The 27,633-nt window shown below is 59.1% G+C and overlaps 2 protein-coding genes across 4 annotated transcripts; one reads left to right on the top strand and one right to left on the bottom strand.

Moving 5' to 3' along the window:
- On the bottom strand, window positions 1-21,339 carry LARGE2 (LARGE xylosyl- and glucuronyltransferase 2). 3 transcript variants are annotated; one of them, XM_080592870.1, is made up of 17 exons: window positions 21,242-21,339; window positions 16,131-16,296; window positions 14,860-15,081; window positions 5,872-6,045; window positions 5,304-5,560; window positions 5,078-5,160; window positions 4,702-4,825; window positions 4,283-4,454; window positions 4,024-4,128; window positions 3,667-3,779; window positions 3,426-3,551; window positions 3,059-3,214; window positions 2,780-2,943; window positions 2,218-2,496; window positions 1,802-1,948; window positions 1,444-1,639; window positions 1-1,362 (listed from the first exon to the last, which is right to left on the bottom strand). In XM_080592870.1, the coding sequence occupies exons 4-17, from the start codon at window positions 5,969-5,971 to the stop codon at window positions 1,165-1,167; spliced, it is 2,220 nt and encodes a 739-aa protein (XP_080448996.1). In that variant the 5' UTR covers window positions 5,972-6,045; window positions 14,860-15,081; window positions 16,131-16,296; window positions 21,242-21,339; the 3' UTR covers window positions 1-1,164. The 3 variants fall into 3 exon arrangements, with proteins under 3 accessions (XP_080448996.1, XP_080448995.1, XP_080448997.1); XM_080592869.1 differs by lacking the exon at window positions 14,860-15,081; XM_080592871.1 differs by lacking the exons at window positions 14,860-15,081; window positions 16,131-16,296 and having other exon boundaries at window positions 21,242-21,336.
- On the top strand, window positions 21,333-27,548 carry PEX16 (peroxisomal biogenesis factor 16). Its single transcript, XM_080592885.1, has 11 exons — window positions 21,333-21,544; window positions 21,669-21,704; window positions 21,825-21,901; window positions 23,180-23,313; window positions 23,601-23,707; window positions 24,153-24,233; window positions 24,657-24,809; window positions 25,174-25,246; window positions 25,559-25,678; window positions 25,885-25,949; window positions 27,027-27,548. The coding sequence occupies exons 1-11, from the start codon at window positions 21,340-21,342 to the stop codon at window positions 27,083-27,085; spliced, it is 1,110 nt and encodes a 369-aa protein (XP_080449011.1). The 5' UTR covers window positions 21,333-21,339; the 3' UTR covers window positions 27,086-27,548.
- Window positions 27,549-27,633: the final 85 nt, after the last annotated feature.

Below are 27,633 nucleotides of genomic sequence, written 5' to 3'. Positions count from 1 at the left end.
TATGAAAAAGAATAAAAAAGCTTTAATTTAAAAATTAAATTAAAAAGAGAGAATAAGCAAGAGGCGCTTGTGCCCTTTCCAGACAATGCGATTTGTATGGCTCCTCCTGGCCGTTCCCACCACGGACGGAGTCTTCACACCTGCACAATCTGGCTCCTGCAGACCAGACTGATGCTAAGAAGAGAACAGCAGAGGCTGCAGCAGCAGCTGGCCTGGAGATCCTTCAGTGCCACCAGCAAAATCATCCAGAAGGAAGAAAGGATTAAAAAGCACCCACGACACCCTAATCATTTAATTCTTAGGAGAAAAGTATTAAATAATTTAAACAGCGTGAGGAAAGCAATGCATCCTCTGTGCTCCAGTGTGTGATAGCCGCGGAGCAGTGCCTAGCCAAGCTGCTCCCAGCGCGGGGATCCAGCCACAGCGCTCAGCTACGGTCTCCTCCAGTGTCAGCCACATCCCTGATTGTCGCTGGCAGCCTCAGCGCTGCCGAGAGCGGGGAGGCGCGGGGTGGTCCCTGCCAGGAATTCCTCCACACGAGTGCTGGCCCACTGTGATGCTATCCCACCCATCCTGACGGCTGCAGGGGCTGCAGGATTTGTACCGCAGCTCAGCCTGTTTTCACTTAAAGCTCCTGCTGATCTCTGGCCCCCACCTCCCAAGGCATCGGGTGGCTGCCTCTGAGCTTGCTCAGCAAAGGATGCAGAAGGATGGCCTCCATCCCCTTCTCCCACTCACCGAAGCTCCAGGGGGAGTGCAGAGGGTTGGGAACTGGGACTGCAGAGCAGAGGCAGAGCAGGGAAAGGCGCAGCTCCTAGGCCTCTTGAGCCAGGCCCCAGCCAGAGGTGACCCATGAAAGCTGTCACTCCACATCCGCTAAAACAAGGGATGGAGGGACCAGTCCCTGCAGTCCCTGCATGGTGGCGGCTCCCCATAACACAGGAAGGCTGCTGCTCTGGACAAACCCTTGGCCACGCTGCAGCGGCTTGACCCGCAGGCACCGCCTGTTCTCATAGATGGCATCCTCCCTTATCTACGGGCATCCCGTTGCTGCCGGCTCGGATCCCTGGGCAGGGCTATGAGATGGGCTGGGGCAGGAGGGAGGCCCTGCGCCCTCCCTTCTCCTGCTGGCTGCTAGCGCCCCGCACCCGCTGTCCCCGGGCGTCACAGGCTCCTCTCGGCGGTGAGGTATTTGAGCGCGGCCGCCCCGTATCGCCGCGACAGGTCCTGGTGGAACTCTTCCCGCAGCGTCTGCAGGCAGCCCCGGTACGCTGCGCTCAGGCGGAACTTGGAGATGTCGAAGCTGGGGGCGTGGGGCATGTGGATCATGAAGGCGTTGGGCAGGACCAGCAGCTCGTACTCCTGGGGGCACAGCGGCAAGCGTCACCATCGGCACTGGTGCCGACACCTCGCTGCCCACCAGCACCTCGGCCCCTCACCCACCTGCGCATCCAGCTCCATGATGTGGGACACCTTGTTCCAGCCGAAGCCCACGAAGCGCTGGTCGTACTTGGGGCAGTCTCGCCTCACTACAACGTAAGGCTCGAAGTCTGGCTGCCACGCCACGCGGTACGGCACAGTGGCTGTCCGCCACTTGGCATAGTCCGTCGGGGCATGGCCTTTTGGCCACACGTGGTACCTGTGAGGAGAGATGGAAGTGAGACACCAGGAAAAGTGGCAGCTCCCTGAAACGAGAGATCCTCTGACCTGGCTGCGCCACAGCCCCAAGGCACACGGGTACAAAACTGGCTTCTGCCGGGTGTGACAGCCCTTTGGATGGTGGGGCAGCTCCAGTCCTTACCTGAAGGTGTAGAGGGAGCCCATGTCCAGCATGGAGAGCAGTTCTGCTTTGGATTTGGGGAAGGTCAGGCGGTAGTGCAGGGTCTCAAACGCCGGCACAATGAGAGCTGCCTTCCTGTGGGGCAGCTCCAGCTGCTGGATGGAGTTCCTATGGCGGTAGAAAGGGTGTGAGGCCTGCCCGGCCATGACCTGTGGCCACAGCCCCCTTCCTCAGCCCCTCCACTGCTCCAGAAGGGTATTAATGGGTTTGGGCACCCTGCAGTGCTGCCGTACAGGAGCATGAGGAACGAGGCACCCCTCACAGCCACTGCTCCTTCCGCATCCACCCTTGTCTGAGAAGAGCAAGAGCAGGATCACACGGCTGAACACAAACCCAACCATTTCTGCAAGTGAAGAACTGCTGCCCGAGCCCCGTACCTGAGGTAATCGTAGAGGCCATACATCGGCAGGAAGTCAATGTCAGTCAGGAAGACGTATGGCGTCTGCGTGTTGGCCAAGGCCACGTTGCGCAGGAGGTTGATGGGGTAGAACTGCCCCTCCTTGTAGACGATGTGGTAGGCGACGTTGCGGCGGGCGCTCAGCACCTCCGAGGCCTGGGCGTAGCGCAGGAACTGCTGGGCCTCCGCGTCCGACATGTACAGCGCCAGGCTGATGGGGCCTGCCCAGTGTTTGCAGATGGCCTCCAACATCTGCAGCCTGTGAAGCAGAGGGCGCTGCATGAGCAGGAGCTCCTGTGGGAGTTCGGCCAGACCCAGAACGGGGTGCCTGTCAGCAAGCCGCGTGCCAGCCGAGCCTGCTTCGGGGGAAAGCGGAAGGAATTTACTGTTCCCCAACACAGGGTGCTGCTCCTTGCTGCAGCGCTCCAGCGTGAGGGTGAGGAGCCCATGTTAGAGATCTCAGGTAGCTTTAGAGTTGCGGAGTCACCCCAGAGGCAGCGCAGGGGCGAACCCAACCACCCACCAACCCCACTGGCAGGTACCTGTCCATGGAGAGCTGGGCCACAAGGGTGACATCGGTGGGGTTGGGGAGGGCCAGGAACTCGTACTGCAGGAAGAACAGGTGGATGCGGTGCTGCGTGAGGTGCTGCCGGCGGAAATCGTAGCAGGGATCATCCTCGTCCAACTCCTCCAGGGCCTGCTGCAGCTGCAACACCGCAAAGGTGAGGTAGAGCAGGAGACCCAGGGCGTGCAGGGGCAGCTGCTCGGGGCCTCTGCCTGCCCCGCACTCCGGGTCAGAGGCAGAGTCGCCACAGCCTCACCTGGTTGCTGGGCGGGCTGGGGAGGCTGGCACAGCCAAAGAGCTCCCTGCGCAGCAGGTTCCCATCGTACTCCAGGAAGGTCAGGTAGAGGTTGCGGAAGAACTCCACGTGCTTGTTCTTCACCCGCAGTTTCTTGGGCGAGTTCCAGTGGATTACCTGGGGGCAGCGGCATGTCACCCCGTGGAGAAGGCAGCAGCACCCAAAGTTCCCCAAGACCCCAGACACCACGCTGACTCCCCCCGAGCTCCAGCTCCCATATTCTGTCCTTCAGGCCCTGCACCGTATCTCCTAGTAGGAAGAGCACAGTGCCCCTAGCAGGGGAATGTGGGATTCTGCCCCCATCTCAAAGGCAGCAAAACCTGCCCACCTTGAGATCCGAGACCTCGGTGTAGCACTGCTCTGAGCGGGTGTGATCAGACAGCTGCACATTCCAGAAGCATGGGAGCCGGTACACCAGGGCTGGGTCCTGCTTGATCACTGCATTAAAGATGTCCTAGGAGAGAGAAAGGTGAGTTCACAGGAGGACGAAGGAGCCAGCACAGTCCCCACATGCCAGCAGTGCTATGGGAACGCAGCACAGCCAACCACCCCGGAGGAGGAACCGTTACCTGATCGGCCAGCGAGGTGGAGAGCATGCTCATGAGCTCCCGCTCTGCCGTCAGCCGCCACATCTGCTCCCAGCCCAGGCGACGCAGGCGGTCCAGCAAGAGCAGGATCACCCCTGGGTGCCAGGACAGAGGGCACTGGGTCACCGAGGGAGCACAGCAGTCTGCGTGCCTCCAGGTATTGGGGCACGCTGCTTCTGTGCATCCACCCACACAACCTCCAGCACACTGCAGCAGCACCTCGTGCCCACACAGACTCTCCTGCCTCACCTCAGCCTTCCCCAGCCTCCCCACACCACATGCTGCCCCAGCTGGATGCTCCGTCAGGGTGCAGGGCCAAGCCCGGCAGTCCATGCTCACCCGTGTTGAAGCCACGTCCCAGGGCCGGCCATGGTTTGTGGTTTTTCCAGAGGTTGCCCAAATACCAGTCGCTTTGGTTCTCCACCAGCCCGATCACCTGCTTGTCTGAGGAAAAAGAGGGACACATGTGGCCCACCCTGCTGCAAGTTTGGAGGGCCCAAGCAAACCCACTGCACTGGTGCTGTGGCAGATGAGGACCACCACCCTGATGGGCCGTGGGCCAGAGCTCCACCGGGTCCCAAGGGTACCCTGTCCTCACCAGAGAACTTCCCAAAGACAGCCCAGAGTTCAGCAATGTCGGTGGCGAAGGTGATATCGGTGTCCAAGACGATGACCTTGGAGAGGTTGGAGGGCAGTGCCTTGGTAAGCGTCAGCTTCATCAACCCATAGATGCCGGAGTAGTGCTTGTTGGGGATCCACGACACCTCTGGCTGCAAGGTGACACAGCCTCAGGGCTGGGCACGGCCATGCCCTTCCTTGCCTGGGCAGAATGGCTGCGTTCCCATGCAGAGGAGGCCAGCAGAGGGACAGAGCCACTGAGCAACCAGCAGGGTTGTGGGACCAGTAGAAAAAGAGTTAACTACCCCCCTCCCAGCCACCCCGCTGTTCCCCTGGGACCCTCCAAGTGCCTGGCTGGGAAAGAAAGGGGGGAGAGTGCAGAGGGGATCAAGTGCCTGCCTTCAAGTCGTCGGCGTTGTAGAAGCTGACGTGGACAGAGGGCACCATCCAGGACTGGAAGAGTGTCTGGAGGATCTGGTGGGCCACCGAGTCCGTGATGAAGTGGAAGTGGAGGGGGTTTTTCCTGCCAAGGGCAATGCAGCAGCACTCAGCACCACAGCAGGAGGAAGCAGACATGGTCCCCATCTCTCCCACCCCTGCCAAGGGACAGAAACCAGGGCCCATGGAGAAAAGCCACCCCTGGGGGGAAACAAACACCCTTCTGTCCCTTTAAGCCTCATCAGTGACACAGGAGGCAGAGGGAGGACTCTCCTCCAGAACTGCTCATCTGCAAACCCCAAACCAGCAGGCCTCTGGCCCAGCACACCCCCGTTACCTGTGGAAGAGGATGGATTTCACCAGGGTGACCACATCCCGGCTGGCGTTGTGTCCGGCACACACAATCGCAACGTGCAGGAGCTGCCCAGAGACAAACATTGCACTTTTGAGACTGGACCCTCCCCTCTGCAGGGCTTTCAGATCCTCCCAAGCTCAGCCAGGGTGCTGGCCTCCTGTCGGACATTCCCCGTGTGCCGTGGCACCGTGTTGGTGTGGCCACCCACCTCACACTTGTGCACCATCCGCTGCTTGGGACAGGCCGTGTGGTTGCTCCTCTTGCCCCCAGAGGGGGACCCATCCTCGGCGGAGGCCCCCCACGGTGGGCTGCCGTCGCTGCCGTCTGCCTGTGCCTGTCCGAGCTGCCAGCGGAGCTGCTGGTTCTCCTCCTCCACCCGGCGCACCTGCAAGGCCAGCGCCTCCCGCTCCACGTCACGGCTCGGCTGCTCGCCCAGGCATGGCGACAGCAGGAGAAAGCGGCCATCTGCGGGGACACGGCGAGGGGGACGTGTGATGGACATGGCAATAAGTTGATGAGGTGGTGCTACGCCAAGGAGGGACTGGGGAGGATGGGGGGACCAAGTCCCAACCTGAACAGAGAGGTCCTAGGACACACCATGTGTCCAGACAACATCACAGCTCTGCTCCCCCAGACCCCAGGTGTGTCCCTGGGAGCCTAGAGGCCAGGTACTCCCACAGCAACTTGCACGGTCATAGAGCAACCCTCCCAAGGCCTGGGCCTCCCCTGCCCGCCCCGTGCTTCCCTTGAGCCAAGAAGGCGGGGGGCCCACTCACATTCGAGGCTGCCCATGAAGAGGTAGAGCCAGGAGAGGAGGACGGCCAGGATCACCGTGGCGAGCAGCAGCTTCAGCTTCACACGCCAGGAGCGCAACATGGTGGGCCGGCGGGAGCGGGGCGCTGAGGATCAGGTGGGCAGGCCCAGCCCAGCTGGCCCCAGCATCCTAGAGCCTGCGAGGGGCAGGGAAGCGGAGAGCGGAGTCACTGACAGCCCCGCAGCCCTCATGTGGGTGCCTCAGTGTCCCCCCTGCGGGACATCCCCTGTCCTGGGCTCACTCCAGGGGCTGTGACTGGACGGACGCCCCTCAGCCCTCTGGTGACACCCTCCCACAGCCGGCACCCTCCTCCCCACGCTGGGGAACCTGGACGCCCCCAGACCTGCCCCACCACCCTGCTGTGGCCTCATGGCCCTCAGAGGGGGGAGCTGCAAGCAAGGGGGGAGTGATTTCACTCCTTGCCATCCCACGGGCTGAGGGGAGAGCATGAGAGCTCCCAGGGGAGGAGATACCGTCCTGCCCCGCTGCCCCCACCCCGCTGCGCTGGGTGGCCGGCCTGGGCTGGTTAACGCTGCCTGCCCTTGAGAGGGAGAGCAGAGCCCTCCCCCACCACCTCCGGAGGCTGAAGGGGCCGGGACTGCTCTTGAGACACCGGCCTCAAGGACGTGGCCGGGCTGGGCGAGCCGTGCTGCCCAAAGAGCACGGCCCGTGAGGAGATAAGCGAGGAGACCAAGCTCGGGGCGCTGGCTCCCTTCCCAGCCCTCCTGCCAGCGGGTGTAGGGGAACTCCGGCAGCGTCCCTTGTCCCTTCCCCACGTCCCTGGTGGGTCAAACGCCTCCCCCTGTGCTCACCATGCCGAGCACAGCTACCTGCCCTGGCTAAGCTTTTGGAAAGATCCTGAGCAGCTCGGTGAAACTCATTTCCCAGAGTGCTGGCTTAAAGGGACACGTGGCCCAGGGGCCGCTGGAGCCGGGGGGGCAGCAGGGACGTGGGCACAACACCCTCACCACACCACCAGGGCAGCCACCGGCCCTGCAGGAGCGACTGGAAACTGGGGGCTGTGTGGGGAGCAGGCTGCAGCAGTGCGGGTGTGAGCCAGCCCACAAAAAAACTCCACTTTTGGGAAGGGGAAAGCTCAAATGCAGCCAGGAGCAGCAAAAGAGGAGGGATTCCCCCTGGGATCCGCTGCCCAACCCACACAGCAGGCAGCGATGCCCACGGGACCCCCAGCGCCCTGCCTGCCCCGTGCCCCGCTGGCCTCAGGATGGCACCGTGCTGCCCGCTTTGTCCCCACATCCCGGCCTGCTGACTGGGCTGGGGGAAGCACCACTGTCCCCACGCACACAGCTGGAGACACCTGCGCCCTGGCCACACAGGGCTCCCCGTCCTCCATGCCAAAATTGTCCTTTTTCTGTGGGAAGCAAGCGGTGGAGACCCATTCTGTCCGCCACCTCCTGAGGAGAACCAAGCCAAACACGGGGGCAGAAAGACGGCCTCAGAAAGCCCTGCCCGACCCCAAGAGCCAGGAGCACAGCGCAGACGAGGGCCCCACGAAGCAGGAAACCACCCCACTCTCCCGGTGGGCCAGCCTCGCTCCGCACCCCTGCCTGCCCCAGCAGGAGCCCCAGCCCCTGCCCTCGGCCCCGCATCTGGCGGCGCCACAAAAGCCCGCGCTGCCTCCCGATGAATGGGACACGGATTAGGGTCGGCTCCCCCTGGCGTACCCCCGGCCAGAGCCCATTGATGTGCAGATGTCTGAGGGGCCGCTGGGGCCTGGGGCCAAGGCAGGGCTGAGAGGGCACCGCCACCCGGGCCAGCCCAGGCAGCCCCTGGGCAAGGGGACGAGGGCTGAGAAGCCAACAGCTGGGAATGGGACTTGAGTGCCAACAAAGGAGGGACGAGCTGGGGGCACACAGCAACACCCCAGCTGCTCCTGCTAGCCCCTTTGGCCTCCCTGCCCCACTTATCTGCAGCATCATGGGCCGTCCCCGTGGGGAGCGGCACCCCCTGCATGTGAGCATGCTGCCGGGACGGCAGCTTTGGGGGACAGAAGGGGACCAGGGGCAGCAGCACGCCCACTGGCAGAGACCCTGGGCAGGCACCCAAGGGCTCCATCCCCTCCGTAGCACCGCCAGCCCTCCTCACCTGGCCTCTCGCTTGCCCCCCAGGCAGTGATTTCCTTACCTGCCTTCCCCTTCTCCTCCTCCCAGCGCCTCCTGAGCCAGCTTGCAGCCCGCTGCTGCGGCTCCCTCCTGGGTCTGCCTTTCCCAATCCTCCCTTTACTCCTCCCTTTCAGATCTGACACTTCCCCCCCCTCCTCCCCGCTCTCAAACCCGAGCTCCCCCCCGCACGCCCTGCGCCGGCCCCCCTTTCGGAGGAAGAAAGAACAAACAAAACGAGATTAAATTCGCTTGCTACTCAAGAGCCCCCAGCGTCAGGGGCATGGAGTTGCCCAAAGTAAGTCAGGACGAATCTGCCCTCAACTCCCAGCTCCAGGGCCTCACGTACCCCTCCTTTGCTGCGATAAGGGCAGCGTTAGGATTAATATCCCCTGTCCAGCACCTGCCTCCTGCTCTCCCAGGACAGGTGGAGGAGGCTTTGTCCACACGTAGGATAACGGGGGGGGGGTGGAGGACAGCAGGGCCTACCTGGTCTCCCCTTGGCTGGCAGAGACGGGGCGTGTGGCCAGCCCGGGAAGGAGATGTAAGCGTGGTGAGGATGGGGTGTGGGCTGCCCTGCACCTCTCCTAGCTACTGAGAGAGGGGAGACACTGCCTGCGGCCTGAACCATGAGGACAGGCTGCAAACGCTGCTGTAGGTGTGCAAAGGAAGGAAGAGCTGCCCACCCGCAGCCAGGAGCAGGGCAGGTTTGCTCCAGCCCCTCCAGGCTGGGAAAGCGGCGCTCCCCAAGGAGCGCAGCGTCCCACTGAAGGGATGGCAGCAGGAGGAGCGGGAGGCCGGGGCTGGGAATGCTAACTATGCAGAGATTGCCTCTACCTGCAGCTCCCCCGCGCCTGGCCCCCGGGCTGGGGAAAGCCAGGGGACAGAGCAAAGGGAGGAGCCCCTGCCCTCCGCCTGCCCTGCCAGGAGCCCACGAGGATGCCCGGAGCAGGCAGGGCGCAGTGGGAAGCAGCCACCACCGCCAGCACAGAGGGATCAGGATACAGCAGCCTGCATAGCGATGGAGATGAAACGCAAATTGCCCCCCACCCCGTCAGCAAAGGGCGAGCTGCGGCAGCAAGCACGGGCCTGCCTCGCAAAGACGGAGCAGCACCGGCAAACGCAGCCCCCGAGCTGCAGGGCTGGGGCAGGCAGGGTCTCCACCCAGGCAGCGCAGAAATCACTGCCCCAGGAGATGCGTTTACCTCCCGCTCGGGCGGCTCTTGCTTGTCCTTGCAGAGCCCCTGTCGGAACAGGCAGTCGCACCCTAATAGCGCCTTTCTGCCCTGCCCAGCCCCACAGCGGGAGGAAACCCCCGGGCTGCCCCGCTCCTGGGCCAGGGGGGCCAAAAGCAGGAGCTCTCCCTTTGCTCCCCCTATGTCGGGGGGACGCGTCCTGTCCCTGCCCCGTGTGCTTTCCACCACGTAGCACGTGTGTGTAGGGCTGTGGGGAGGAGGTGGCAAGCAGGAAGGCAATTGCACAGCCTCTCCTCCCCCAGGCAACATTGAACGCGCAGCAAGGGCAGAGCAAGGCTGGATGCGGCTCCCATAGACCGGTGGCTGTGGCACCGTGCAGGGGGGCATTGCTCGCAGCATGGGACCTGTGCTGGCCTCCCCACGGCACTCTCGCTTTCCCCGTCCAGCCCTACCCCTCCCTGCAGCCCACGCGCTCAGCCCCCTGCCCTCCCTCCTCAGTCTCCTTGCTCGCGCCAGACGAGCATTGCCAGCGGTAAGATGAGAGGTTTCCCAATACCGCCGCTCTCTATTTCCAACCCCTGCGCAAGGATGCGGGGCAGAAGTGCTGTCCGCAGCAGGTCGTCCTCCCTCCCTCCCTCCCCCATGCTTCTCCTAACCGTGCTCTCCCCAGGAGCAGGGCAGCTCCTGCTTCAGCAGGGATGGGGACTGTGGCACACGGGACGAGAGGCTCCGTGTCCCCGAGGCTGGAAGAGGCTGCCAGCAGACACACGGCCCTCTCCTCCCACCTGGAGTCCCCCGTCTGCAGTGACGCTAGGGCAATAGCCGGGTACCGGGGAGCGTCAGGCCAGCGGGGTGAGCAGCTGCACAAACACTGGGCCGGGCCTCCCACCGCAGGAGGCAGAGACAGGCCTGGGGACAGCCCAGAGCCAGGGCATCACGGGACAAAAGGCAGAGAGACCCCAGTCACCGCCACCAAGAAGGACTGCTGGGTGTGCTCACATCGACCTTCAAGGCCCTGGCAGCAGGCAACCTGCCAGCTATCCCCCCGTGCTCCCACAGGAGCCCCTCATCTTGGCTCAGCCCCGCCGGCCTTCGCTCTGCCTGGCTGGGCGGCTGCCCGGTGAGCAGTTAATGTTTAGGGAGAGCTGGCACAGGTCACAGGGCAGCCCAAGGCTTGCTCTGCCATCCCGCTCCCCCCCAGGCACTACAGGTGAAGAGGTGGCCAGGCTGGCCCCTGCAAGGAGCAGAGAAGACGCACTACGCTTCAAAGGGAGGCAACAGGGGACAACCTTTTGCTTTTCTGACTAGATTGGAGGGGACAGACCGGTCCCCCGTTCAGCAGGTCACCTGTAAACCACGTGCAGCAGCACGCATCTGACGCAGTGACATACAGCTAGGGGTCATCTCCCTTCCCTGTCACCAAAATGACTCTGCCCGAAGAGGACTGCACCAGCCGGTGGATACCACACAAGCAGTTCAGAGCAGAGCAGCTGCAGGAATTTACAGAGGCGGAAAGGAATTTGGCTAGGAGAGCAGGATTAAAAACCCATGCTCCGGATTACCCCTCCACCCCTCCTTCCCCCAGTCTTATGATAAGCAAAACTTAAGTGAGAATTTCACCTCCGTTCTCACTGGAAAAGAGAACCTGTGGCAAAGCAGCCACCATATTCTAGAAATGGGATCAAGCCATGGAGTGAGACACCAGAGCATAGGCTGTAAAACAAGAAAGTGTCGTCATCCCTCCACCACCACTGAGCTGCAGAGAAAATTGCAACTAAGACAAACGTTTCCCTGGGTCAGCAGTCAGCCGTGTCTCAGTTGTGGCTCACTCCTGTGCGTCAAGTTCTTCCCAGGCCCGCGAGATTACCATTGCACAATTCTGCAGCTGCACAAGTTCACCTTTTATTCCACAAAGGTCACACAGAAAAAGCTACGCTCTCCTGAGAAAAGCATACCACGCAGGGAGCAGGAGCTGACAGTCACTGAAGGGCGTTAGTTGAAGCTCCCAGCTTGGTCAGAGCAGGGACCTTCATCACCAGACTGTTTCCCTTCCTCTCCCAGAGCACGAGGAAAACAGCAAGTCCAGACTGGGTCTGACACGGGCACATGCCTCACTGCTTACCTCTCAGCATCTGAAAGCCCAGGAACGCATCAGGGAGCAACTCCTCTTGGCAGAGACGCCGATCACGAGGCCCTGCTAGATGCAGCCCGCTCTAGCTAAGCGCAGTAGCCTTCAACCACGCTTGTGGGGACGCCGGGGCAGCAGGGTGCTGGGCTGCACTCCTCTGCACGTGCTGCATTTGTCCCTCACAGGACAAATTCCCCCTCGCAGGGGAATCAGCAGGACAGAGTGGCCTGTATCACATCTCCACATGCTAGGCACAGGAGGGACCAAGCCTGGATTCCGTGCAGGAGCACTACAAGGGACAGAAGGACCCTGCCTGCCTCTTGAAACAGAAGAGGAGCAGCATTTGGGCTGGTCTCCAACTTCCTTCCCTCTGTTGGGATTAGGTTTCTAGTATCTGCATTTTTGCTGACGACTGTGCTGCAGCTAATGGCCAGCTCTGAATCCACGAGGTTCACCGTGTCCTGGTCTCGGGACGTGCTCCGAGCACTGCAACCTGCTCACCCCGGCCATTTCCTGACACTGCTGCTGCTGCGGGCTTGCGGCAGACGCAGTTCCTGTGGTCAGAGCTGAGAGGTAACAGCAGGGTCAGCAGTCAGCAGCTCCTGCTTCTATCCAAGTCTGTCTGCAGCAAGCCCCCTTCCAGACCCAGCTCTGGCATCAGCACAGCTGGAGCACACACCAGGCATCGTGTCCCATACACCAAAGGGACGGGAATGTCACTGTGCGAAACGGCGATGCCTCAAGTTTCCAGCTAGCAGTGCCCAAGTGTGTGCAGCCTTCTCCCTGTTCATCAAGGTAGAGGCTGGCAGGAGATTCCCTCCACAAAATCTCCCTCCTCCTCAAAACACTCTTGAACAACCTGCACCAGGAGCTGTTCCCCGGTGGGACAAGGGAAAGCACGAACCACATCTGACCAGACTTTGCCCCAGAGATGCTTGTGGAGTCTGCGCCATCTCATGCGAAACACCAGGTTAATTACAGCAAAAAGGAGACAAAGTGACCCCAGCCACCCAGGGCCAGCACTCTGCTTGGAAAAGCCCACGACAGGCACGATACCATCCTCCCCGCCAGCTCCGAGAAGATGCCAGGGGCAGGGCTCTGAGACAGGACCCCAGGTGCCTACAGTGCCTCGTCACCCGCAGAGCTGGGTAAGTGTTTTCGGCTGAGTAGTCATTGATTGAAAACTGCAGTTTCCAGACAGCTCAGAGCTATTTGCAGCTTCACGACAAGTTTTGGACAAGAACAAAACGCTTTGTTTTCCGAGCAAAAAGTCTCATTTTGCATTGTTTTGCCTGAAATTGAGCTGTGTTACATTTAAAAGAAAAGATAAAAAGGTACCTCAAACCGGGTTGTGTTTTTTTTTTTTCCTCCAGCTTTTCATTTTGGGCACTAAATCAAGCAATTAATTATCTGCTCGGTTCTGCTCTCCAGACAAGCTGCGAGCATCACAAGCCAAAGGGATGGAGCAGCTCTGCCTAAGCAGCAGCACTGAGGTCGGTGCTGATGTTTCCTGCACCACAGGCTCTGTTCAGAGCTCGGTTTGAGCCCTCCAGGGGCCAGCAAGCACTTGCCTGGAGGAGGGACAGAGAAGCACAGCCGCAGCCTGGCCTCTTCCACTAGAGACTGGCCCAAACTGGGAGTTGTGTTCAAGCAGCCACTCGCATCTTCCTTGCCCAGAGCTATTCCTGGCATTGATGCCCTCAGCGTCCAAACAGGGCTGAAAGCAGAGCTCGTCCACAGAAGAATGGAACAACTGCACTATAAATAGCAAATCAGGATGGCTCAGGGCAGACTCTGCCCTGCCCTGAGGGAGGCTGTTAAAAAATCCAAGCAGCAACAGTACCATCCAGTCAGAGTGCCCTGGGCACTTTATAGCCCTGAAGTGATACCTGAGCCACAGAGATGCTTACGCATTGCAAATGGGCTCTGACACTGGAGGTAGAGCTGTTGGTCAGGCTAAGAGACTGCTAACTTACCTGCAAAAAAGCACACGGGGCATTTTGCAAACTGGAAACTGAGGAAGCAATGGATAGGAACAATAGGATAGGAAGGTGGTTCTCAGAGCCAAGGGGAGAAAAAAATGCTCCCAATAGCCAAACTCCATGTTGAGCCTTCCCAGCACTCTTCCTCACCTCATCCTGCTGCTCGCTATCTTTCCATCCCTGGTGTTCCTCACACTGCCGAGCCAAATCCTGAACCTCAACAGCAGAGGACAAAGGCAGGGAGGAAACAACATGCCTTGACTCAACCAAGCAACAGGATAAAAGCTCACATCTTCTGCAAACCGCTGGAACCTCTGCAACACCCAGCCCACACCAGGAGTGGGACAGATGAGAGCACAGCCCACCCGGTGACCATCAGGGTTGAATTCCCCTCCTACCCTCAGGAAGTCTCATCCTCCCAGGCTGTACCCCTGTCCTCCCTGCCAGTGCCTCCATGTGGAGCAGAAAGTGCTCAGCCTTCCCCTTCACACTGACAGCATCCGTCCAATAAAGATGTCCTCATCCTCTTCCACAGACGAGGAAACCACTAACCTCATGCAGCCCTGCCAGACACCAGCCTCCTGCTCCCAGCAGGGAGCCCTGAGCTTTCAGCAGCACAGGGATCACAGTGCTGCAGCACGGCTCACTCGGGTGTGTGCAGGGAATAAGAGGACAGGACTGACAACTGGGAACATGGGGAGAGGTGTACATACACAGGGAAAGCACAAGACCTATATCAAATCATCCAGCATATAAACACACGTGTGCCGGGAAGCAGTTGAGTCCTCTGCCAGAAAGTGTTGTTTTTTTTCCTGTCAGAATAGGAAGACAGCACTCCGAAAAAAATGTTAAGGAAAGCTTTCTGCTGCCAACCGTGAAACAGCCTGGCGGAACTGCTTTGGAGGCCAAACAGCAAGCAGGAAAATCACAACCCCTCACTTTACTGCTCCTGGAACAGCCAAGGTAGCCAGGGCACAAGAAATGACGACAGCCAGTGCTGACTACAAGTCCACCTTGAGAAGTGCAGAAGCCCACAACTCACTTCCCTCCGCCTGCTCCGTCTCCCTTCTTAATCTTGTGCCACAAGCCAGAGGAGAGGCAGAGGTCTCAAGTGTGGCCAAGTTTCTACTTCAGGGAAAGAAGGTTGATAACTGACCGGACAGGATGCGAGCACCCGTTGAGGAAAAGGATTAGTAACCCCCTAATCCGTACATTTTGGAGTCTAAGCACTTTGCTCTCTAATTAAACCACAGAGTGCAGAGGTTGCCAGAAGGGGTAGAACAAGGAGGAAGAAGGAAAGGGAACAGAGGCTGTGGCTTAAGATTCCTTGTGGCTTAAATGCGAGGCAGGGGGGTCACTGGTAGGGACGTATTTCACCTCAAGTGCAGGCAGGACTGCTTCACATCCTGCCGCCTCCCCTGAGCCCCGTAGCGGGGCTGAGGGCAGGCTGCAGAGGAACCTGCACCATGTCCTGGGGGTAGCAGAGGAGGGAGCAAGGGGCTGTGAGACAGGATGAAGCTTTACCTGAGGCAGCCTCACAAGTTCGTTTCCCTCCTGGGAAGCCACATGAGCTCCAAGCCACATTTGTGTCTCCTCTTCCCAGACCCGGCCTCACAGAAGTGCCTTGTTTCAGCGCTTATCTGGCTCCAGGCTGGGAGGGGCTGGTGCCTCGCTGCCCTGGCACCCACACGGCGCGTTCAGCTCTGTGCTGGGCTCATTAGGGGCTCCCTGGCAGGAGAAACCTTCCTGGCACAGGTAAAGAGGGAAACCTTTTATCACAGCGCACGACAAACAAAGCAGTTCACATAATGTTTCCTTCGAGCTCTGCTGAGGCCCATGTGCCTACGCCGAGAGGCGGCGGCAGGCCCGAGCCCCGCTCCTCGCTGCTGGCGCTGCGGCACGCAGCAGGGACAGCCTCAGCAGGAAAAACTAGCCAGGCTGCGGGGTCAGAGGCACTCGGGGCTGCCCCACACTACCACGAGCTGGTGGCATGGCTGGGAACGGGGAAGGTTTCGTCTCCCGAAACGCTCTGCCTCCAGCTCTGCCCCGCCACACCAAGGGGGGTGCCGGGGCAGCCCGTCACTCCCGCGTCCCTCTCTTCCCTCGCTCCTGTTCTTTGGAATTCCTCTCTTCTGTTTGCTTTGTTTCAGCCCTCAATGAACAGGAAGAAAAGGGAAGGAGCCTTGACAAATCCGATCAAGGCGCAGACATGCTGAGGCCCCCTCCCGCTGGCATGCCAAGCCCTGCACTAATGAGGGGTGGAGGAGAGGCAGCCACTGAGAACAGGGGCCCCACAGAAACCCTTGGTGTAAGGGACAGAGGGAAAAGAAGCTGCTGGAGCAGAACAACACTAGCACAAGCTCTCAGCCTTCAGAAGAGGGTCTTCCCATTTCCCTTGGCCCAGAGACCTTGCTCCTCAGCCCCAGTCCGTCACTGGCTGCCCACTAGACTAGAAACAAGCAATAGACCACCACTAGGGTTGGGTGAGAAGGATCCAGATGCACACATTCAAGGGAAGTTCAACTGAAACAGCCACGGAGATGGGACCACGCTTTATTCAAAGGATTCACACAGGAATCTGGTATTTCCCCCCAAGAGCTGGCCCACAAGGGCTTACGAGCATCAGTGTTGTCTCCAGAGCCTCCCCACTGGTCCCAAACACCACACATGCAGTAAGGAGGAAGCCCGCAGTGCCATGCGATTATCCCCGGTTTACCAGTTGGGATACAGAAGCACTAAGACAGAAGGGAAGAGAGCACACGTAACTTGTCTACTCAGAGAGACAGATAACCAACCTTTGGAAGCTGCCAATGTTGCAGGGGTACCTGGGAACGGCTGGAGAAGCTGGCAGGGCCCGGCGGTGGCTGAGGACCACGCTCTAACTGGGGATCCTCAACTTGAGGGGCAGAGAGCACATCCCAGCTGTACTTGAGGGTTTTGCAGCTTGCTATCACCTGAAACCTGAAAGACAAAGTCACAGGAAGAGCTACTGGATAAGAGAGCTGGGGGCCAGGCCCCAGCACAGCCAAGAGCGTTATAAATCAGCAGCAGCACCACCCAGCACCTTGACCCTGTCCCTTTCCTCCAGCTTGCTACAAAGCAGAGCTCAGCGTCACCCGAGGCTACCCAACCAGCCCACGGGAGAATATCTGAGTGCCGCAGACCAGTGCCCCATCCTGCAGCATGTCCCCAAACACTCAGCATGGTGACCGTGGCTTTGCCAGCACTTCTGGGGATGCTCCACTGCAACACACGCAAGTGCTCACACCAACTCTTGAGAAGGAGCTGGGTGAGGAAGACAAGTTCCCTGGCCCCCTCCCAGATGACAGCAGCAGCAAGTGTTGAGCTTGTAAGGCAGTGAGGGGATTAACTATCACGTCCAGTAACCCGAGCCCCTGCAACATACCCTGGGCAGTCCCAGGGGTGGGTCAAGAGTCTGTCCAGATAGACGCACAGCCAGGAGAGAGACAAGATAAAGGCAGAGAGGAGGACAGAGAGAGAGAGCAGGCAAAGCCCACCAAGCCACTTGCATTGCCGGGAGCCAAGAAGCCTGCACGCACCGCTCCTCCCGTGCTGGGATCTCACCCAGCGCGCCTCTTCCCTCCGGCTCCCATGGGGCTGGGCACACGCGCCCCATACCCGCCTGCTTGGATGGATAAGCATCTTCAAACCATGTGTAAAACGTGCCAAAACATCTTTCTGGCCTGTTCCACCTGCTTTACAACCCTGAACAGAGCAGTGAGCATGCAGTGAGCCCGCACCCCACCACAGCACACACTGCTCTTCTCTATCCATAACAAACCCCGGGTCGGCCTGGCACAGCACAACACGAAACCAGGTAGGCAACATCAGCCCCAACAAGGGCTGGTAATAACAACAGCACAACAGCTTCCCCCGAGCAGTAAAACCCAGCAACTCCAGTGAAGAAATACAGCACCACTGCCCAGCAAAGCCCTCCTGCAGCAGCAAAGCCTGATGCTACTTCTGCTCTGCAAGTCTCCCACAGTATCTGCCTACGAGGTGGCAGCCAGTGACAGAGGACACAGGAGGGAGCCCTGCTGCACACGTCAGTAACGAGACATCTTCTCCATCATCCCCGCTCTGATCGGTCAGCTCCCACCTCAGACCAAAAGCATCTGGAAGGGGAGCACCTGGAACACAGATACTTCTGGGATAGGGGGAATGGGATATGAGCCAGGATGCAGAAACAGCAGGGCCCAGGTCCCCTTGCAGTCACAACCCTCCCTCAGGTGTTCCCAGAGCCCTGCATTTACAGGGGTCAGTTCAGCAGGTAAGAGTCAAGCCTCTGGCACCCACCTGGACTAGGAAGCAGAAGCTGCCGGGAGCACGGCTGCGGAGTTTCAGCAGCTGAGAGCTGGATACCAAAGGCACCTTCAGCAGGGGTGGCACCGAGCGGGGAGAGCCGGGCACGTGTCTGCCACACAAGGCAGCACTGCCCAACGGGATCCTCCCCAGCCCTGCCAGCAGAAAGCGAACTCCCTGCAGGGACGTGGCAAGAGCCTGACCTCCAGGGCACAGCCCGCATCTGCTGCAGGCCACCAGCAGCTGCCCTGCTCACCCTAACGCTGCAGCACCGCCTCCCTCGGCGCCCGGGGAGCCGGCCGAATCTCTCCCTTGAAGCGTGTCCATTAACCCGGGCTGCCAGAGAACTGCGTGTCCAGAAGTTTTTTCCAGCTGCATCACATGGTTATTAAAAGATATCGCCTCCCGCTCTCAGCCTGTAGCACAGGCAGATTTGGGATGTTACGGGAGAGGCTGCACGTTGCTAAATGAATCAGAGAGGGGAGTTATCCGAGCAGCAGGCCAGGGCCCTAAACAGCTTGCTGGAAAAGGCAGGAGGCGGTCAGGATCTCACAGCAGGGCTCTGCACGCATTGCCAGACATGCTGCTCCTCCTGGGAAGCCACAGAGTCTCTCTTGCAGCCTCGGCTAAGCTGGGGAGGGCAGTGGCACCATGACAGAAGAGCAAGAAAATGCCCCCAAGTCAAAAGGCCCATTCAACCCCCTCTCCCCACACACATACTTTAACTTGTTTGACCTGGGTTTCCCTTCCCCACAGACTACTGCTTCGAGCAATAGACCTGTCAGCAGCACTTCAGGAACTCGAGGACTACAACGGCCAACATCCCCTCCTAGCTGCTGCCTTTCTGGACCCCAAGGGGGCTGTAAAAGGTCAGGGATGCGAGCAGCCACCCCCAGCAACGCCACGCTTGGAGCCTGGTGTGGTTCCCTGCCCTCATCTCCTCATTTTGGCAGAGAATTGAGGCTCTCCTGAAAGGTGCTGGCCTCCAGTGAGACACCATGAGTGCATCGGGCCTTCCATTCTAGGCAGGGCTCATGTGTCAGGGACTAAAATACTCTCTGCACACGCATCTGCCCACAGGTTATTTGGAGCTAGTCACAATTTAACCCCAGCTATCCCGAAGGCTTGGCTGAGCTCACCCAGAAGCAAAGAAAACAGGCGGACACACCACAGCATGGGGCTGAGCAGGGCAGGAAGGGACACCCAGGTGGAGGCAGGGCCAGAAAGGCCACCTCGTCCTGCAAGCCTCAGAGGGAAAGATCCATGCCCCAGGCCTCACGCTGCCGAGCTCTGCCCCTAGCCCAGCACGCTGCGAAGCCTGCATTAGGCATGGTTTGAGCAAGGTTTCCGTAGGACGAGCTGCCTCAGACCCACGGCAGTGCTCTGCCTGGGGTCAGCCTGCCCACACACGGTGCAGTCTTTGCAGACCTGAGCCAAGAGCGAGATGCTGGCAGCCAGGCAAGCTGGACTTCAGCACGGCACCTGCTGATGGGCTGGCAGAGCGCGCGCTTTTCTGGTGTGCTTCTTTTCCTGCCATTACTGCTGAGCCTGCATCCCTCATCAGATGAAACCATTTGGCCTCGCTTACAGCTGTGGGGCTTCCAGTAAGCACCAGCCTTTGTCACCCTGACCAGTAAGTGCTAGGAAAGGAGCGGCTCAGAGATCTTTTCAGGCACAGGCAGGAGAGAAACCAGCCCCTTCACCCAGCCTTTCACCTCCTACCCCTGCAACGGGCACCGTAAGCCAAGGCAGTTGAAGTCTTGCCCAATCTCATGGGCTCCCAGCAGCTTTGAGAAGCTGCCCCTCCTACAGTGCTCCCTTGCAGCTTATTGACCATAAAAAGGCACCGTGATGCTACTCAAACTGCCCTCCAAACTCGCTCACTGCAGGAGGGAGACTAGCAGGAAGGCAGACAGGACAGCCAGCGGATGGGAGGAAGCCACAGGACAGGGAGGGAAGAGGAAGCGTCTGCCAAAAAGCTCCTCATTAGGGGAAAGAGCCGCACTATCTAGCGATGCTGTTCAGCGTAGCCCAAGGACTTTGTTCATCAGGCTTCACCTCTGGCTGTGGACAAGGTGTCTCTAGCAGCCTCCTCAGCAGCCAGCTCTCAGATTGCTGTCTGGCAGGGCCAGTGCTTCTCCTTGAAGGGCAGCAGCTCCGGCAGTCGGCACTGGATATGCCCCTAGAGTCATCAGCAGTGCATATGCCTACCGTGAGCAGGCAGTTCTGCAGGCCTCCATCACGGGCTTCAGGTGCTATCCCACCCCACTTCGACACGCACGCTAGCAGCTCCGCCACCGTGAGTTTCAGAGCGGCTCACAGGTAGTAACACGACATGCGAATGGGAAGTTGGGTCTAACCCATGCAATTCTGACTAAAAAGTTTTCTTTAGCACCAGACCGTTTGCCAGCAGTACCTCGTGCCCTTCACGAACTCAGCCTGCCGGAAAACAAACCCTCAGGGGAAGGGGGGAGAGATCAGAAAGGATAAAGTGCCTGCCCATGCAGCCGTAATCCTCGCGGTGGAAGCCGCAGGCAGACACTGCGCCCATTGTGCGGAGGTAACCGGACAGGAGGAAGGAGGGGCAGCTTGGCGGAGCTCTGTTTGCACTCGGGAGGCTGCAGAACGCTCTTCTTGCCCGCCCCGGCTCCCTCAAAGGCGCCGCGCTCCAGCACGGAGCCGTGCAGCTGCTGACCTTTGCACCGTGAGGCTTGCCGTGGGGCGGCTCGGGGGCACTGACCACAGGCGTGCCGTGGGCCAGGCGGGCTCAGCGCAGGGTGACCGGCCACAGCTGAGCCCAGCAGAGCTGCAGCACGGCTCAGGGAGGGTCTGCAGGACCGAGCAAAGGCGTGGGCCCTTCTTTTGCAACAGGCTGCAGCCAGGTGCATCCCACACCTATAGAACGGGGGTTGGTGCTTAAGCACAGCAAAGACACGGCACGAGCAGGGCTGTGCGAGTCCATCACACCTGTAATGTGCACCGTGGCTTTGACCGCAGGGCCCTGACCGCCTCCCTTCCTCCAGCCCCACCAGCCCAGAGCAAGGACACGAGTTAGAAGGGGCAAATGAGGCCGGCAGGCCCCCAACCTCAAGTCCCCCCCTTACTTTTTCTATCTAATGCCCACTGTATGGACCCCACAGCCTGGGGAGCTCAGCATGCTAAGAGCTGGGGGCTGCTCCTGTGCAGCCTGCCAGGCGTTACACGTCCAGAAATAAAAACCCCTGTCAGAGCAAAAAGCTGGCACTCAGCTGCACGCCGTGGGGAGACGGATCCCTCGGGGACCAGAGCTGAGCCCCCCGAAGGGGACCCCCCAGCTCACCCCCAGCTGCCGGCAGAGGCACCCACCAGCACCCACGCAGGGTGCCTCATCACCTACCCGGCCACCCCGCACTCCCTCCTTAACACCACCGACAACCCCCTTCACAACCAGCGCTGCCACCAGATACAACAACCCCCCGCGGACCCCACCGCCAGCTCTCCGGGCGGGCAGGCTCCCCTCCCCGGAGGCACCGAGCACCCCCTCCCTAACCCCAGCCCCCCGGGACCCCCCCCCCCCCGCTGCCCTCCCGGAGCCGCCCCGCACCTGCCGGTCCGCCACCGGGACCGGGGCCGCCGCCGCCGCCGTGCCTTTAAACCCCCGCCCCGGCGGCCATGGGGCGGCCGGCGCTGGGCGGGCCGTGCATGCGCGGCGGCGGCGGGAGGCGGCGCGGAGCCATGGCGGCACGGGCCCCGTCGCTGGCCCCGGCCCCGGATCTGTCCCCGGCCCGCGGCCCGGCGTGGCGGCTGCGGCAGCTGTGCCAGCGCTACCAGGACTACGTGAGGCGGCACCCGGCCGCCACCGCCCAGCTGGAGGGCACCGTGCGCGGCCTCTCCTACCTGCTGCCAGGTGCGGACGGGCCCCCTGCCCCCCGGTGCCGTGCCCGGTGCCGTGCCCGGTGCCGTGCCCGGTGCCGTGCCCGGTGCCGTGCCCGGTGCCGAGCCCGGTGCCACCCGCTCTCCTCCCTCCGCAGGTCGCTTCGCGGACGCCCACGAGCTGTCGGAGCTCGGTAGGTAGGGGCGGCCCGGTGCCCCCGTTGGCCGCCGTCACCGGGTCGGAGCCTGGGGCTCTTCTCGCCCCTCTCCTTCCCCTCGCGCCCCGTAACCGCGCCGCGCTCGCTGCCTTGCAGTGTACTCTGCCTCCAACCTCCTGGTGCTGCTGAACGACTGGATCCTGCGGAAGGAGCTGCAGCGGAGCCTGCCAGTGGTAAGGCCGGAGAGCGTGGGAGGAGGAATCGGGACGTGGGTTTCTCTCCCTAGCAGGAGCTGTGCTCTCAGGGGGTGCCCACAGAAACTTACGGGGCCCTGCCGCAGACTCTCCTAGCTGCCAGGTACACAGAGGCCAGAGGCAACCGCTGAATGCGTGCTAACAGCAGCCCTGCGCTATAGCTGCTGGCCTGGAGGAGAGCACTCCCACAGCACAGAAATCAGGCCCTGATTTGCCCCGGGAGCCCCACTGCTCTTTTTGAGGAGCACAGTCTCCGAATAGCCATTGCTATTCTGATTCGGTTCCTTGGAGTCTTCCCTTGCGCGTAGCATTGAGCAAAGCAAAGATAAAAGCACCTGGCTGCCGTGTCTCTTTTGCAAGAGCCCCAGGTTGGCTGTCAGCACTCATTTGACCCTTTGGGGGAAGGAGGAGGAGGGCTTTTCTTTTCCCAGACAGGCCTCGATGTCGCAAGCTTGCCTGCCGAGTGGGTTTGGATGCAGGTGGCTCAGTATCAGCCCACGCAGGCAGCATTCTGGCTGGGACATCAGGTACGTAACGACCAAAAGTGCAGATGACTGGCTTCTCTGGGTGTTACAGGCCGAATGTGGGGTGAAGTGGATTTCAGCTGTATTTTCCTTATTGATACTTTTTGGGTAATACATGCTCTATGTTGAGGTGAACAGCATCAGCACGTTCCCTTGTGAGGAATAGGAGCTCAGGCCAAAAAAGTCCCTCCCGGCTGTCACACGGTTCGTGCCTGGGATCTAGACTCATGCTGTCAGTTTGTATTTAGCAGGCGTTCACTCTGGAGTGGCTGTGGACCCTGGGTTCCCTTCCCTGCGCTCCAGGTGTGCTGTGTTCCCAACTCGGACCAGGGAGGAGGTTCATCGTGTGCTCCAGCTCTAGAACAAGGAGGAAGAGAGGATTTTACCTTTGGAGTTTGGGCACTGTGCCACAATCCAGGATACTTTTTAAGCTGTTTTAGTTGGAACAGGTAGCAGCCTGACATACAGTTGCGAAATTCTCCTTGTTTCTGATGTAGCAGCTCCATTGAATATTGTGATGTGTTCTGCCCCTGCTTGGAGGTAGAGAAAAGGGCTTGCCTTTAGCCTCTGGCTGTAGGAGAGGCACCACTTCTTGTTTCTGAGGCCGTGACTTCCAAGGCCATCGCTTTCTTAGCTCTGAGAGTCCCACCAGTCTGAGCTGTGTGTCCGCCCCTTTTAACTCCCAAGCAGAACCTGCATCCTGTCCCCCTTCCTCCTCTTCTGTGTTTTGCAGTCACTGCCCCAGCAGAAGCTGCGGACCTGGCTGAGCGTGCTAGAATGTGTGGAGGTCTTTGCAGAGATGGGGACAGCCAGGATGTGGGGGGAGATGGGCCGATGGACCATCATCGTCCTCATCCAGCTGGCTAAGTAAGTGCTGCAGGCGGAGGGGAAGGGGCTGCGTGTGCTCAGAAGAGGGGGCTCGGCGTTACCCCGGGATAAAGGCCAAGCAGGACTGAGCTGCTGGTCCCTGAGGCTGGAGCAGTTTGGAGCCCTGCAGTGTGTTGGATGCTGTGCTGGAAGGGAGCACTTACCCTCTGGACAGTTCCCTGAGCAGACCTGAATGTTCTCCTCTTCTGGGGAATGCCACCTTTCGAGCGCAGCAGGAGCACAGCTCCATAGCTTGGTATTGAAGTCTCCTGCATGTCTGCCCACAGAGCCATCCTTCGCCTCCTGCTCCTGCTGTGGTACAAAGCTGGCATCCAGACATCTCCTCCCATAGTGCCGCTGAACAGGGAGCAGCAGCCACCTCTCCATCCCGAAGGTGAGCCCTCAGTGCTGTCACCGGCTTGGCATCTGCTGGGCCATGTTTTGTACTGCTCGGAGTTTCTAGGGAGCTGTTCAGAGTTCAGCACGCAAAGCTGCGCTGTGTTGTGCTTTCCTTTCCACTCTCTCCAGAGTGTGGGTTAGTTTAGGGACAGTGTTACCCTGTAGTCTGGAAGGAGGGGGCAGAAGGGTCTAAGCCTGGACCCACAGGCTGAATTGTGGTTCAAGCTGTCCACTGGCCTGATGGTGAGGACAGAGGTGCTAGGCCTGGACAATGTCAGGCAGATTAACTTTTCACCCTGAGAGATCTGTGTGGTGTTAGTCCTTCAGTAGGTCAAACCTTCAGTCTGGTCTGCTTGCTGCAATGTAGGGAAGGGTGCTGCCAGCTCTGGGTTCAGATGTGTTCCTTGGGAGCCTCACCCTGTGGCTGTTTTCTCCCACAGACATGGAAGGCAACTCCTCAGGGAAGGATCAGACCTATGTTGGCAGGCGTTCTAGCCGTGTTGTGCGGTCTCTTCAGAACAGTAAGTAGCTGAGCCTGTTTTCTATCCTTGTCAGAGCTGTTTCTGCTCGGTGCCCTTTATGTGTGACCTGGGTGTGGGCAGTAAAGAGCAAAACCTGATCAACTTGTATGGGGGCATATCCTGCCAGTTGCTGGGCCCTGTGGGTGGGGGGATATGAAAGCAATGGAAATTCAGGCACATGGTGCAAGACCAGCACTTAGAGTTGTCTTGTCCAAAGCAACCTGTGTGGTGGAGACAACCCTACGGTGTGGTAATGATTTGAGGAGCATGGATCTTAGGAATAGCTCTCCCTGCTGTGTCCCCTGTGGAGGCAGGCTCTGAGGGTGCTGGTGAGCTGCAGCAGCTGGAGAGGGGCAAACACAGCTTTGCTGTTGGTGCACCTCTTTAAGCTCTCCCATGCCATACCTGATCTTCTTGTTTCAGCTCCGTCCCTGGAGTCCAGGCACTGGGGGTCCCCCCAGCAGAGGGAGGAGACGCAGAGCCGAAGAGCAGAGGAGATGAACCAGCCTCCCACGCCTCTGGGTCTCCAAGAAACCATTGCAGAATCGATCTACGTTACCCGTCCTCTGCTTCACTGTATCCTGCCCTGGCTGCATGAGGGCACGCTCTGTGCCTTGGGTGCCAGCAGAGGGTGCTACGGGCTCGTCCAACGAGCCCTGGTGTAGGGTGGTACCACACCTCGCTCCTGTTTTCCTGCTGCTGCCCTGCCTGTGCAGGGCTCTTGGGACTCCTTCCTTCTCTTACATCTTGACAGCCAGTGTCACCTGCTTGAGCTGTGGGTGCAAGTCCTCCAACCCCTTCCCTGGGGCCCTCCAGCACTGCCTTGCAGTGTATTCTCCTGGGCTCTTTAGAGCTTTGCTGGTACGCAGGGGGTCACTTGTCTGTGTGCCTCTTGTTAGGCGTCTTTGGTTCTTTCTATTCCTTGACTGTGCATTCCTAGTATTGAGTTTAGGAGTGTGGGGCCAGAGATCATGGAAACCCTGGCTCCTCTCAGCAGTCCTGGACATCTCAAGGTCAGTCTAAGAAAGTCTTTGCAGGTACCTGAGGTTGGCCATGGCTGGGCATCATACTTCCCCCTGTTCCCCAGTCCAGGACAGGCCCTACTGACATATGCACAGGGGCTAGGCCTGGTTTTTAACTGGGAGATTTGCACATTTAGGTATTTTCTACAACACTTGCAGTACTCTCTGGTCTGTACTGCCCATCAGAAAGCTGGTGCAGACTGCTCAGCATGGAGCTGTGAACAGAGGGCATTTAGAAACCCATTTCCTTTTTTCTGTTGGCGGCTGTTGCCTTGAGTTAGCTCTCTGCCCTTCTCCTTCCAGTCTGAGCTTGCTGAGTGATCTGAAAGACCTGAACAGGCGAGAGCGAGCGGAGCTGAGGCGACGAACCATCCTGCTGCTGTACTACCTGTTGAGATCTCCTTTCTATGACCGATACTCAGAGTAAGGGGCCCCTGCTGGGCTTTTGCTGAGAATTTCCCTTTTAACAGAAATAGCATCAGGGGACTGGGTGAGCAGATCTGAAGAGGTCTGGGTGCCTGTGACCAGGTTAATACAAGCCCTTGCCTAACAGCTACCGTTGCTGTTAGTGCTCGCAGCAGCTGGGGCAGATGTCCCACTGGACTTGCTCATACTTTCTCCCTTCCTAGGGGCAGGATCCTCTTCCTCCTGCGCTTGTTGGCTGATTACGTGCCTGGACTTGGCTTTATCACACGTAAGTGGGCCCCATTGCTGTATCCCTGGTTCTGTTGGGTGGGGAAAAATCACAGGAGCTACGCAGAATGTTCGTAAAGGAGTTTGCCACTTGAGGAAGGAACTGAGAAGTCCCTGATGGTTAGCAGCAGTGCAGCTTGTATTGATACTGGTGTTGTTATAAACTGGAACAGAAAAAGATTAATCATTTCCCCTTGCAGGCTGCAGAGCTTTGTCTCTGCCACCTAGGCCTGTTCCCCTGGGCTGCCTTTCTGCGGCTGCACCAGTGCACCACAGCCCTGTTTTGCAGCCAGTGCTTCTGCACTCTTTTCTTTGATCCCTGGTCTGCAATACAGATGTGAGGGGTAAACAGTTGCCTAGAGGTATTGACCCAGCCAGGAAGGGATTGCAAACCAAAGGGCCGAACCAGGTGTGTCTTCTAGTCCTTCACCTGAGGATCCTTTTGTCATTGGCCAAAATTTCACTTCCCCCTCTTCCCTGCTGATGTGAAGCGGCTCATCGCAGTGATAAGGCATTAGATTAGCCTGGCATTATGGGTCTGTCCTTTCTCTGAGGAAGTCACAAAGCTGGCTAGCTCAGGAGCCGCTCCTCCAGTTACTGATTTCAGAGAGGCTTTGGAGCCTGCATTAATCCTTGTGCTAGCGTAAGCATTTTTGCTGTACAGCAGTTCCTTCTGTGTCTGCACCTGCCCATTACTGCTGAGTTGTCTCCCTCTTCCCCGTGCCATGGCTGTGTCCTCCTGACTCACTGTACGCAGGTTTTCCCCTTGGGCACTGCAGAAGCCCTTTCCCTCCAGAGCTTGGACACGTCAGCACTGAGGGAGTGATGTTCCACACCGTACCCGTGCTGACCATGTTTCACGCGCCTCTTGGTCCCGCTCTAATCTCTGGCACTACAGCCCAGAGTTGCCTCCCTTCTTGGCAAAAAATACCCGTTCTGTCCCTGGGTTTTTCTGAGTTGTATAATTGGAGATTTGGAATTGTTGGGTATCATAATGAGGAGGGGGTAGCTACCTCATATGCATACAGCTTCAAATTCTTGCCTTTACATGTGCGATCCCTCTGTTCTCTTGTTTCAGGGCCACTGATGGATTACTTACCTGCCTGGCAGAAAATCTATTTCTACAACTGGGGCTGATGAGAAAATGATGATTCTTATTCGCTAAGATCATGGCTGGATGTTTCTAAGGAGGGCAAGCAGGCTGGGGGAAGGGGTGTTGATAATGATTAATTTTCAGTTAAACCATCAATGAGAAGCTCCTGTTTTGCAGGGTGGGGAGGGAGGGGTGTATGTAATTTTTAAACAGATCTAACTGAATGATGGACGCTACATGTGCGGAGAGACCCTGGCCACCTCTTTCTGTGGACAGTGCTGTGGCTCCAGTGATGGTGACGGGACGACCTTTTTTAAGCACTTGATTTTTTTTTTCCTCCTTTTGTACAGCTGCACTATTATAAAGCCGGGCAGCGTAGTGATTTTTGGAGAGCATTGTCTCCCACCTCACGGCGCTGAGGTTGACCTGCAGCCTGCTTGTGTTGGCAGTGCCTGGCCAATCTGCTTGGAGCGGGCTTCTCTGTCAAATAAACTGCCTGAACTGAAAGAGCTGAGCTGAAGGACCTCCTTTCCCTTGCTTGACAGGGATTCCCTTGTGTCTTCTGAGTCTGGTTGCCAGCAGGTCTATCCCT

The sequence above is a fragment of the Anser brachyrhynchus genome, assembly GCF_964034855.1.
Source record: "Anser brachyrhynchus genome assembly, chromosome: 5".
NCBI lineage: Eukaryota > Metazoa > Chordata > Aves > Anseriformes > Anatidae > Anser > Anser brachyrhynchus.
Note: the sequence above shows the minus strand (reverse complement) of the source record. Positions and strands in the feature narration are given on the sequence as shown.

Bases quoted from the DNA above. Each gene is read 5' to 3' on its own strand.
- LARGE2 (XM_080592870.1), bottom strand. From the start codon at position 5,971: ATGTTGCGCTCCTGGCGTGTGAAGCTGAAGCTGCTGCTCGCCACGGTG. The intron at 1,949-2,217 runs GTACGGGGCTCG...CTACCGCCATAG, and splicing joins GGCCTCTACGATTACCTCAG to GAACTCCATCCAGCAGCTGG. The intron at 1,363-1,443 runs GTGGGTGAGGGG...CTGTGCCCCCAG, and splicing joins TCATGGAGCTGGATGCGCAG to GAGTACGAGCTGCTGGTCCT.
- PEX16 (XM_080592885.1), top strand. From the start codon at position 21,340: ATGCGCGGCGGCGGCGGGAGGCGGCGCGGAGCCATGGCGGCACGGGCC. The intron at 21,545-21,668 runs GTGCGGACGGGC...CTCCCTCCGCAG, and splicing joins CCTCTCCTACCTGCTGCCAG to GTCGCTTCGCGGACGCCCAC. The intron at 24,810-25,173 runs GTATCCTGCCCT...GTGCATTCCTAG, and splicing joins TACCCGTCCTCTGCTTCACT to TATTGAGTTTAGGAGTGTGG.